At 49.4% G+C, this 12,026-nt stretch overlaps 1 protein-coding gene across 2 annotated transcripts in view; it reads right to left on the reverse strand.

Moving 5' to 3' along the window:
• Positions 1–12,026, reverse strand: part of LARS2 (leucyl-tRNA synthetase 2, mitochondrial) — a 143,574-nt gene that overhangs the window by 17,289 nt on the left and 114,259 nt on the right. For both annotated transcript variants that reach the window (XM_061128831.1, XM_061128832.1), the window contains exons 15-17: positions 5,396–5,496; positions 4,141–4,323; positions 2,698–2,867 (exon numbers count right to left, since the gene is read on the reverse strand). In XM_061128831.1, the coding sequence (XP_060984814.1) occupies positions 2,698–2,867; positions 4,141–4,323; positions 5,396–5,496 (454 nt within the window). The remainder of the gene's footprint in view (positions 1–2,697; positions 2,868–4,140; positions 4,324–5,395; positions 5,497–12,026) is intronic.

Raw genomic sequence — 12,026 nt, forward strand, 5'->3', positions numbered from 1 at the left:
AACACATTCTTAAGATGTCAAGAGTTTCCAACTTGTTGAAATAACCCAATTCTATTATCTGACAGAAGAGAAGAATTTGCCAAATTCAAAGAGAAAATATGTGATATGCAGATAATCATTCAAGCAGCACTCAGATGACTAAAGCCAATTTCATGAGCTCTGCTTCTCTACAGCATGGTAGACAGGATGGAAATAAAGCTGAAGAAGTGTCACTAAATGAGACCATGCTGGATCCGGGGCCGCTGCAGTCTACACAAACCAGAGAAAAGCTCAGCTTCTTTTCAACGTCCTCAGTCACCGGAGTCTAGAGAAGTGACCTTGACTGACTTTCCAAGTTTGAATCAGCATATCTTAAAAAAAAAAAAACATTCAGCCTAAGGAGAATTTGGGGGTATTTAGTACCCATTCAAAAGTGGCTTCAGATTTCCTAAGTGCTTTCTTTCAAAGACATATGACATTTTTTCACAAAGTTCTTAAAGAGGTAAATGTCATATTATAGCAGACTTCCAGATGAAAAATTTAAAGGGATGTTATCAATGAAGAATCTTTAAAAATGATTTAGACACTACTATGCTATTCTCTAAGAAGATAAAATAAACCATTGATTTATTTGCAAAATTCATTCCACAATATCTTACACAAATACTGTGTAACAAAGTTTCTGAGTGGAAAAGTCTCCGCTATGCTGAGTATCAGGGAACTCTCTGCTCAGTTCCTCATGGGCTGTGTGACTTTCACAGGGCATTTAACCGTCTGTGCCTCAGTTCTGCCCACAGAAGGGATGAGGAGGCGGCTAAAGATGAGGAGACTAAAGAACAGAGTCTTTTCAACCCCTTTCAACTCTAAAATTCTATTTCTGTTTTTATAATATATATAGTGTGTCATTGGTATGACATTAAACTTGATTCTCTATCTGAAAGTGAAAGCGTCAGTTGCTCGGTCATGTCCAACTCTTTACAACCTCACGGACTGTAGCCGCCAGGCTTCTCTGTTCATGGGATTCTCCAGTCAAGAATACTGGAGTGGGCAGGCATTCCCTTCTCCAGGGGATCTTTCCACCCAGGGATTGAACCTGGGTCTCCCGCATTGCAGGCAGATTCTTTACTGTCTGAACCACCAGGAAAGCCCCAGGATGTGATAAATATGGAAACATGGAAAGTGGGCAGCTTCCTCAGATCTGGGATGGACAAATGGGAGACATCACTAGAGGGAGCCATTTCCCAAGAGCATCTCTTTCCCTTAGAATGCATGCACTGTTGCGTTCTCCCACGCTAGTAAAGCAATGCTTAAAATTCTCCAAGCCAGGCTTCAGCAATATGTGAACCGTGAACTTCCAGATGTTCAAGCTGGTTTTAGAAAAGGCAGAGGAACCAGAGATCAAATTGGCAACATCTGCTGGATCATCGAAAAAGCAAGAGAGTTCCAGAAAAACATCTATTTCTGCTTTATTGACTATGCGAAAGCCTTTGACTGTGTGGATCACAATAAACTGTGGAAAGTTCTGAAAGAGATGGGCATACTAGACCACCTGAACTGCCTCTTGAGAAATCTACATGCAGGTCAGGAAGCAACAGTTAGAACTGGACATGGAACAAACTGGTTCCAAATAGGGAAAGGAGTACGTCAAGGCTGTACATTGTCACCCTGCTTATTTAACTTATACGCAGAGTACATCATGAGAAACACTAGGCTGGAGGAAGCACAAGCTGGAATCAAGATTGCCGGGGGAAATGTCAATAACCTCAGATATGCAGATGACACCACCCTTATGGCAGAGAGTGAAGAGGAACTAAAAAGCCTCTTGATGCAAGTGAAAGAGGAGAGTGAAAAAGTTGGCTTAAAGCTCAACATTCAGAAAACTAAGATCATTTCATCTGGTCCCATCACTTCATGGCAAATGATGGGGAAACAGTTGAAACAGTGGCTGACTTTATTTTTTTGGGCTCCAAAATCACTGCAGATGGTGATTGCAGCCATGAAATTAAGATGCTTACTCCTTGGAAGGAAAGTTATGACCAACCTAGATAGCATATTAAAAAGCAGAGACATTACTTTAACAACAAAAATTCGTCTAGCCAAGGCTATGGTTTTTCCAGAGGTCATGTATGGATGTGAGAGTTGGACTATAAAGAAAGCTAAGCACAGAAGAATTGACACTTTTGAACTGTGGTGTTGGAGAAGACTCTTGAGAGTCCCTTGGACTGCAAGGAGATCCAACCAGTCCATCCTAAAGGAGATCAGTCCTGGGTGTTCATTGGAAGGCCTGATGTTGAAGCTGAAACTCCAATATTCTGGCCATCTGATGTGAAGAGCTGACTCACTGGAAAAGACCCTGATGCTGGGAAAGATTGAGGGCAGGAGGAGAAAGGGATGACAGATGATGAGATGGTTGGATGGCATCACCAACTCCATGGACATAGGTTTGGGTGAATTCCGGGAGTTGGTGATGGACAGGGAGGCCTGGAGTGCTGCGGTTCATGGGGTCGCAAAGAGTCGGACACGACTGAGCAACTGAACTGAACTGTTGCTCCACCTTGGGGAAACACCCAAAGCAGGAGGATCAAATAATCAAGGTAAGTGGGGCCACCATAATAAGACAGGAGGAAGACCCAGTGTGCCCACCCCAGGGCAGGCAGGCCACACAGATCACGAGGGCTCAGTCACAGAATCAACCAGTGTTCCGGGAAGGGTTCTGACCTGAGAGATGACAGAGTTCTTATACTCCCACAGCCTCCTGGCCTCGGCTTTCTCCTTGTCGCTCAACAGCTGAGGCCTGGGCGCCTTCCCAGACGTCCTGGCCTCGATAAATCGCGTCACCAAGGACCACAGACGCTGCTGCCATCTCAGCACCCCAGGGAGCGCGTCAGCTGCGTGTGACGTTAGTGAACGAGAGAGAGGAGAGACATGTGAGGAAGACTGGCTTGGTCACACCTAAGCAACAAAGCGCCTGTGAAGGAGGAGATGCTTCATGGGATCTCCCCGAGGGCGGGGAGAAGGGTCCTCCCTGGCTGCCGGTGCCTGGGACCTCAGACCAGGACTGACTCAGTCATTTCTTCTTAGGGCCACAGGTATTCTGAGTACAGGACGCCGGGTCTTACTCAAAGGGTTCCCAGCAACTGTCACTGGCCCAAAAGGAGCTTAGAAGTTTGGGCCAGGATGTGCGTGAGGGCGTCACCTCCTTGGTTAGGAAAACCTGCTGTGATGAAAACGTCCTTGGAACCAGCAGTGTGCGTGGAGACAGGGCTGAGTTACATGCAGGCTGCCCTCTCACGAGGACAGGCAGTACACAGAGGCAGCGCTGGTCCCCACGCTGCGTTCAGAGCCACCCTGCTACGCAGCCTCAGGTGTCTCAACACAAGCCAGTTTCGTGTGTTTCACGCGTTTCAGCATGCGCGCATGCTCAGTCGTGTGTGACTCTCTGTGACCCCGTGGACTGTAGCCCACCAGGCTCCTCTCTCCACTGGATTCCCCAGGCAAGAATACTGGCGTGGGTTGCCATTTCCTCCTCCAAAGGATCTTGCCAACCCAGTTTTAGATCTAAACAACTCTGGAGGGAGAAATCGCCACGCCCCCCACCCACACCCCCCAACACCCCGACCGTGGGGCTCTGGAGGCTGCTGTGGGTGACTGCAGAGGTCACAGGTAACATCAGGGCCAGGCCCCACGTGGGGTTCTCTGGCCTGGTAAAGGGCAATGACGCCGTTCCAGAAAAAAAACCTTTTGGGTTACACCAAGAGGGGACTGGCCTCTGTGGACCGCAATGGGCCCAGACGTACCACAAAAACCAGCCTGGCTCAAGGAAATGTTCTCAAAGTGGGATCCTCGTAGAATCTGCCGGAGAACACCCAGTCTATGCTGAAGGCAGGCTCCCAGCCCCACCCTGGGGGCTGGGTCAGCAAGGCTGCAGTGAGGACCAGGGGTCTGCAGCCACAGCGCGCTCTCTCGGAGGTCTGGGGCTCATTACGTCTGACCACGCTGGCCTAGGAATGGCACAGGACATCGGGCAAACTGCTACCTGCTCCACAGTAGGACCCCTAGGACCCTCCCCTACAGTCTCAGCAAAGACACTCCCTTCCCTGGACTCCCTGGGCGCGGAGGCGGATCACGGAGGCGGCAGGCTGGGAGGGAAGGCTGACTTACTCTTCACATCCCACAAGATATCCTTCTCCGGAGGGGCGGCGAAGAGGATGTAGAGCCGGACGGTGTCGATGCCGTACTGCTCCACCACATCCTCAGGCTCCACGCCGTTGTGCTTGGATTTGCTCATCTTCTCCCAGCTCACCTCGAGCTTCTCCCTCGTGTTTGCGTGAACGGGATCGGAACCTGCAAACCAGAAGGACGTGTCGGTAGGAGGGGACGCCAAACTGGTTCTATCACAGCATATCCAATCTGGAAATACTGAGGGAGATGTTCAACGTGTCCACTTGAAGAATCCCACTAATTCACTTAGTGTGACGTGTTCTCTCCCTTTAGACATTGTAACCGTGTTTTGGTTTTCAAATAAATGAGGCCAACCTCCCACCACAAATCTGCCTTTCATGAACAGGTGGTACACTTGCCAGCTTTTTCTCGGTCACAAAACAAGACAAAGCAATGGCTCTCTTTTTAAAAAGTAAATCACTTACATACAAAAAGACAGGAAAAAAGGGTAAGGAGGACCTGCATACTGCTCTTTTCTCTATGGATTCAGGGCCTCCTCTGGCAGCTGGCAGTTGACCAGCCGGGGTCTTGGAGCAGCAGAGCATGTCTGAGGTCACTTCACCCGGAGGGAGGTCCCCGTCCATGTGAAGTCACCAGAACGTGAGCTCACCCCCAGAGCGGGGTCCACGCATGGGGTTAGCTCGCTGGGCTCACGTTACCCGTGGGTCCTGCTGTGAAGCCCTGTTCCTTCTCTCCTCCCCGCTTCACACTATCTGTCTGGATGGTGCTGACGGAGGAGGCCTTCCCTGGCCGTGTGTGGATGAGGTGGCCTTGCAGCCAAGCTCCAGCGGCTGGGACCAGGAGGACCCCTGACAAGGTTGTCTCCTTCTCCGCAACTGGCTAAGAGATGGCCAGTCTGTCTCGGCGCTGCTGGGCACTGGAGCCAGGGGTCCTAAGGAGGTGAGGCCTCTGCCCAAGGTCACTGTGCGCACTGAAATTAGGGAGGGCGGGGTCCAAGTCTGGCAGGGGAAGGGGAACGGGGCAGGAGAACGGAGCGGGGCAGGAAGTGGAACTAGAGGCTCAAGAACAACAGAGGAGGCAGCAGCGGGCGCGGCTCCTACACGCTGCCCCTCCCTGCAGCTGGGCTTGGACGACTCCCGATGTCCTTGGGTGAAACCCGCCTTTGTGTGGATTTCTGTTCCTCCTAGCTAAGTATTCCTTGGCTCCAAGAGCAACCCAGATGGGCCATTCTCACCTGTGAGATCTACTTCCTCTCGCCGTAGATACTGTCCAGACGGTAGGCGGAATGTCTGCCCCTTGATAAGGCCTTGGGCCAGCAGTTTATGAAAAGGCTCTCTGAGGAAAGAAAACAGGAGCAGAAAACTGGTGGGGTGGGCCCTGGACGCATCCAGAGAGAGCAGTACAAACCTTACCTGCGGATGAGTACAGGTAAATGCTCTTTGTGAAAACAGGCTGACCGCTTGTCAACTCGACTTGCACAAACGGTTCCTTACACATAAACGCTAAGAAAACGAGGTCAAATAAGTGGAGATTAACTACTTTCCAACGTGGGGAAGTGAAATGAACACCAGGTCTCACATCTGGAAGTCCTGGATCGGAATCTCTATGCTGCTTCTCAATGAGCCCAAGGCAAGTCACTTCTTTACTCTGAACATCAGTCTGCTCATCTGTAAAATGGGGATTATAAAAACCTGCCTCAAAGCATTGTTGGGAGGATTAAATGAAACAACTGCATGAAAACACTTGTAAATTTTAAAGGTATGTACAAAGGTCAGTTGGGCTTCCCTGGTGCCTCAGCGGAAAAGAATCCGCCTGAAATGCAGGAGGTCCAGATTTGATCCCTGGGTCGGGGAGACCCCCAGGAAGAGGACCTGACAACCCACTCCAGTATTCTTGCCTGGAAAATCCCATGGACAGAGGAGCCTGGTGGGCTAGAGCCCATAAGGCTGCAGAGTCAGACATGACTAAAGCGACTGACACGCACACATACACAAGGTCAGTTATGCTAAGCCCGGAGTAATGAAAAGTTCAGGATGTCACAAAGAGGTCTACGCTGGGGTTTTATTCAAGAAGATAATTCATTCCTTAACTTTTATACAGTGCTTGCTAAAATTCTTTTAAATATTTTTAAATCATGCAAATTATACATGATTACCCCTTTTGTTCAAATTCAAACGCCCCTCCCCCTGTCTTCCCAGGCCTATTCCCCTCTGATGAGGTAGTTACGACGAGTCCACACAGATCTGTTTCCGTTTTCCTTTTGGTTGCACAGCATCGCCTGCGGGATCTTAGCTCCTCGACCAGGGACTAAACCCAGGCCCTGGCAGTGAAAGTACTGAGTCCAACCACTGGACCACCAGGGAATCCCCAGATCTATTTCATTTTCAACATCTACTGAGTACTTTACATATGGGTGGATTATAATTTATTTATAGTGTCTATTTTTTTTAAAAAAAAGCAGTGTTAGTCATACCCTTATTGGTTGAATAGTGAATTGAAGATGTTTTCTCTCAAGAGGACAAGCAAAGGTTTGACCCTTGAACTGAAATTATTTCAGATTTGAAACTGTTGCACAGTTTTGAAGCACATAAGAAAGAGCTACTCCACATTCAATTTGTGGAGACCTCTGCTGAGAGCACGTGTTCATATCTCACTCTTATAAAGCGCAGGGAGGAACATTTGAACGAGGAGATGGACTGATGTTCTCTGCCAACATCACCCCCAGCACAACACATCTGTCAGCATACGAACCATCGGGGTCTTTAAGCTCACTTACACGGAGTGGCTTTTTAGAGGCTCAAAGACCCAACAGATGGCATCACCAACTCAATGGACATGGATCTGAGATAGTGAAGAACAAGGAAGCCTGGCGTGCTGCAGTCCATGGGGTTGCAAGGAGTTGGACACGACTTTAGTGACCAAACAACAAACAACTCAAAGACCCAATAACCTCAGAGAGGCCAAGCAGTGATGGAGGCGCAGGGTGCTGGCTTTGTTAATTAACAGAATGTCGCTTCACACGTGAGGCTAATGCAGATGAACCCTGGGACAGAGGAAGAAGGCCTCCGTACAGGACCCTGATCTGCGCACTGGGCAGCCCGTCACAGCAGCTGGGTGGACAGACGCGGTTTAAAGGAAATTCTCCAGGGGACTCAGAGGGATGGAGCGGAACAAAGAAGATGACTGAGAAAGAGATGAGGTCAGCTAGGAAAAAAGGACCCCCGGTCTCCGTGTTTTAATCCTGTTATGAGCATGTGTATGTATGTGTGTGTGCACATGTGAGTTTGGTGGGGTGTGTGTGTATGTGTGTGGGGGGGTATCTGCTACAGTGTAAAAGACCCAATATAATTAACATTAAATGGAAATTAGTCAAGTTACTCAGTGTCAACAGGGCCTGTCCATCATGGTACCATGTTAATTTGGAAGATGTACATGCAGAAAAATAGTCACCCCATTGTTCTGGCTCCAAAAGCTATCTTAACAATAAGCTCTTTGAGTCACAAAATTGACTTCCTTCCACCTCTCAGACATTCCACCAGCAATGTCACCACTGGCAGAATGACATCCTTCTGTACCACGTCCCAGGAAGATTCCCAGACAATGTGAGTGATACGAAAAATGATCTGAAAATACAGTGCACTTGGGTCTCAGGCTGCATTTTAACCCAGAAGCACCTTTAAGGGGGAGCAACGGTGTCTGTGGTTCCCACTTCTCAGGAACACAGAACACAGAACCATGAGGAGCCTGGTGCCCTTGGGCCACACGACCTGTATCCAGGCAGGTTGAGGTTTGGATGCCCCAGACCCCAGACCTGCGTTTTCCTCAGGAAGCTCAAGGGCCTCTACCCACAGACCGAGTCTGCAGCGCTCTCTGCTACCAGCCGTGTCTACCCTCTGGGCCTCTGTCTTCACACCTAAATGCCCCTGGTCCTCATAGAGGCCCCAGGGACACTGGCTGTCCCCAGAACCGGCCATGCTCCCTAGGACTCAGCAGGAATGCCCATCTCAGCCTGAGTTCCTGGGGTAACCCGGACCCGCCCTTCACCACTGAGCTCAGGCACCCCCTTCTCTGGTGAGTGTCCCTGTCTCCCCTGCGTCCAGAGCACGCAGCTCTGGACTCTCCTTCGGATCCTGCCATGTCCAGCACGCTCGGCCATGAAGAGAATGCCCAGGCTGTGTACTGGTTACAACATAAATACCCATGTACCGCCGCCCTACCCCTGTCGTGACAAGGACTATGGTCTTGTCCTCTCATCTCTCTCAGCGCTTAGCACTCATTCAATGGACGACAGGTTCTTTAAATATGTTCAGAACACGGATGATGGATGAACAAATACAAATGAACAGACAGACGGACAGCAGGATGGAGGGAGGAAGACATGAATGTTTGAAGCCATCTGTGCCTTCCATCCAATCTGGGGTGGCACCTGGATTTTAACCTCATCACACAAAAGATACAACACAGTTTTAAAACAGAAGGAGAAAAGCATATGGTTACTTTTTACTGGGCAGACGAAGACAGTGGCTACACAGCACACTGAATGAGTGTCCTATGTGCGGGGGCGACCTCCCCCACACCCGGTGGGGCCTTCGCTGGGCATCGGTGGGCTCGACGGGGCCGATTTTTGCACACACCTGGGGTGCACGTTTTTGAGCACTAGCTCATCTTTTAGGAATCTTCCTCAAATAATTTTACATGCTGCTGCCTCACACAGAGACACACTGCAACTTTCTTCCTGCTGGGCTCCGTGGCAGGAGGATGAATCTGCTGTTACCATCTTAGGCTCCCTGTGCACTAGTTTTTGAGGTTTTTCCTTTCTCACTGTTAGTACATGGCTTTGGTCACTCTTAATAGAAATAAAAAATATGACCTTGGGATGGAAGAAGGGAGGAAATAATTTGGATCCCAAAGGTAAAGATTATCAGTAGGATGATCAAAAGCAGTAGCTTTAAGCTTCCAGAAGGGGCAGGGGCTGAAATAAGGAGCTTGGTCTTCATTCTTGCAGGGTTATTAAGTGGTGCAATGCTTCCCTCTTCTGGGGGTGGGCAGAATTGCAACGTGCTGGAATTTTCTTTTTTTTTTTCTTCTTCAAACTAGCGGCAGTACTAAAGAAGGTTCAAACATCATACAATCGTGCTCATTTCAGATACTAATAAGGTTATGTTCAAAATTCTTCAAGCTAGGCTTCAGCAGTTCATGAATGGAGAACTTCCAGATGTACAAACTGGGTTTAGAAAAGGCAGAGGAACCAGAGATCAAGTTGCCAACATTTGCTGGATCAAAGAGAAAGCAAGGGAATTTTACTTACTTCTGTTTCACTAATTTATGTTAAAGCCTTTGACTGTGTGAACCATAACAAACTGTGAGAAACCCTTAAAGATGGTAATATCAAGACCATCTTACCTGTCTCCTGAGAAACCTGTATGCTGATCAAGAAGCAAGTTAGAACCCTGTATGGAACAACTGACTGGTTCAAGATTGAGAAAGGAGTACAGCAAGGCTGTTTATAGTTCCCGTTTATTTAACTTACATGCAGAGCACATCATGCGAAATGCTGAGATGGATGAGTTACAAGCTGGAATCAAGATTGCCAGGAGAAACATAAACAACCTCAGATATGCAGATGATACCACTCTAGTGGCAGAAAGCAAAGAGGAACTAAAGAACCTCTTGATAAGGGTGAAAGAGGAGAGTGAAAGGCCGGCTTAAAACTCAATATTAAAAAAACTAAGATCATGGCATCCTGTCCCATCACTTCATAGCAAATAGAAGGGGAAAGGGTGGAAGCAGTGACAGATTTCCTCTTCTTGGGCTCTAAAATCACTGCGGATGGTGACTGCAGCCATGAACTTAGAAGACGACTGCTCCTTGGAAGGAAAGCTATGACAAACATAGACAATGTATTAAAAAGCAAAGACATAATTTTGCTGACAAGGGTCCATATAGTTAAAGCTATAGTCTTTCCAGTAATCATGTATGGATGTGAGAGTTGGACCATAAAGAAGGCTGAGCACTGAAGAATTGATGCTTTCGAACTGTGGTGCTACAGAAGACTCTTGAGAGTCCCTTGGACAGCAAGGAGATCAGACCAGTCAATCGTAAAGGAAATAAACCCTGAATACTCATTGGAAGGAATGATGCTGAAGCAGAATCTCCAATCATGTGGCAACCTGATCACTATGAAGAGCTGACTCACTGGAAGAGACCCTGATGCTGGGAAAGACTGAAGGCAGAAGGAGAAGAGGGCGTCAGAGGATGAGATGGTTGGATGGTATCACTGATTCAACGGACATGAACTTGGGCAAACTCCGGAAGCTGGTGAGGGACGGGGAGGACCAGCATGTTACAATCCACGGGGTCAGAGAGTTGGACACGACTTGGCAACTGAGCAACAATAACAACTCCAGCTGCGTTGCCCGGGCTTCTCATTGCGGGGGTTTCTCTTGGTGCTGAGCACAGGCTCTAGGGTGCATGGGCTTCAGCAGTTGCAGCGCGTGGGCTCGGGAACTGTGGCGCAAGGGCTTAGCTGCTCCGCAGCATGTGGGATCTTCTCGGATCAGGGATCAAACCCACGTCTCCTGTGCTGGCAGGTGGAATCTTTACCACTGAGCCACCAGGGAAGCAAGCCCTTTATTTTTAATTGGAGGATAACTGTTTTACAATATCGCGCTGGTTTCTGCCGTACAACGCGAATCAGCCATAAGTTTATATATATCCCCTCCCTCTTGAGTATCCCTCCCGCCCCCGCACCCCCCATCTCAACCCTCAACCTGCTGGACTCTGAACCCTAAGTCCAGCCTTTCTGCCTAAGGCTACACACTTCTCTGGCCTCATCTTTCTTTTTTAAAAGTGAACTTCTAAATGAAGTAAAGCGCACATATTGAAAAGCTTGTAATTCCTACTGGTAAAACTTGAGGAATTTTCACAACATAAACACACTGGTGTAACCAGTACCCAGGTCAATGATCAGAAAGTGACCCACCTCCTGGAGGCCCCCTCCTTCCCCTTCCAGGTGCCGTCTCCCCACCACAGGCACCAGCTGCCTGGCTGCTCACACCTCTACCCCTTTCAGAATGAGGGGATCTCGTGGGAGCACCCACACTGGAGGCCTTTCCCAGAAAGGCAGGCGTTCCCTCTCAGACAGCAGAGCACCCAAAACAAGCCCTGCCAGTTAAAAAGTCTTGATTCTGAAAAAGTCACCAGCGACGCGACCTGATGGCTGAGGCTCACCCGGGCTGCCTTCCCCCAGGGCCGAAGCACTGCAGTGGTGGCCGGAAGGACCATCTAGGGCAGAGATGGCAAGACTGCCCCGGTGCCCCTGCCCCCATCACGGACCCACAGCTGCACGTCCTGGTGGACTGGGGCTGAGCCTCAGGATCCTTGGGGCCACGTGCTCAGAAGGCAGAGCTACCCTGTGACACCTGTCATTTGTTTATTCCGCAGCTATTTACTGAGTGCTGACAACATGTCCCACGCTGAGCCAGGCAGTTAGGGATGTCACGGTGGGCAAGGCCAGCCCTCCCCTCACGGAGCCGGCCTGCCTGCTGCCACTGAGCCAGACGGATGCCTGCCCACCCTCAGGGCTGGGAGGAGGGAACAGAGAGTCCAGTCAGATCTGCAGACCGACTCCTGCCACACCAAGTCCAAACTGCTCGGCTCGGCCATTAAGGATGTCCATCCCTCCCCGTCCGCGTCCTCTCCTCTTTCTTACACACTTGTTGCCCACAGGCGCGTCCATGTCCTCGCTCACTGTTCCCTGAAGTGCTATCAAAACTGCCCATTTGTCAGAACTCTACCCCTCCTTCCAGACTCCCCTCAAACGCCAAATCCACTAGGAAGGCGTCTCAGGGCCTCCTGGGCAAAGT

The sequence above is a fragment of the Dama dama genome, chromosome 24, assembly GCF_033118175.1.
Source record: "Dama dama isolate Ldn47 chromosome 24, ASM3311817v1, whole genome shotgun sequence".
NCBI lineage: Eukaryota > Metazoa > Chordata > Mammalia > Artiodactyla > Cervidae > Dama > Dama dama.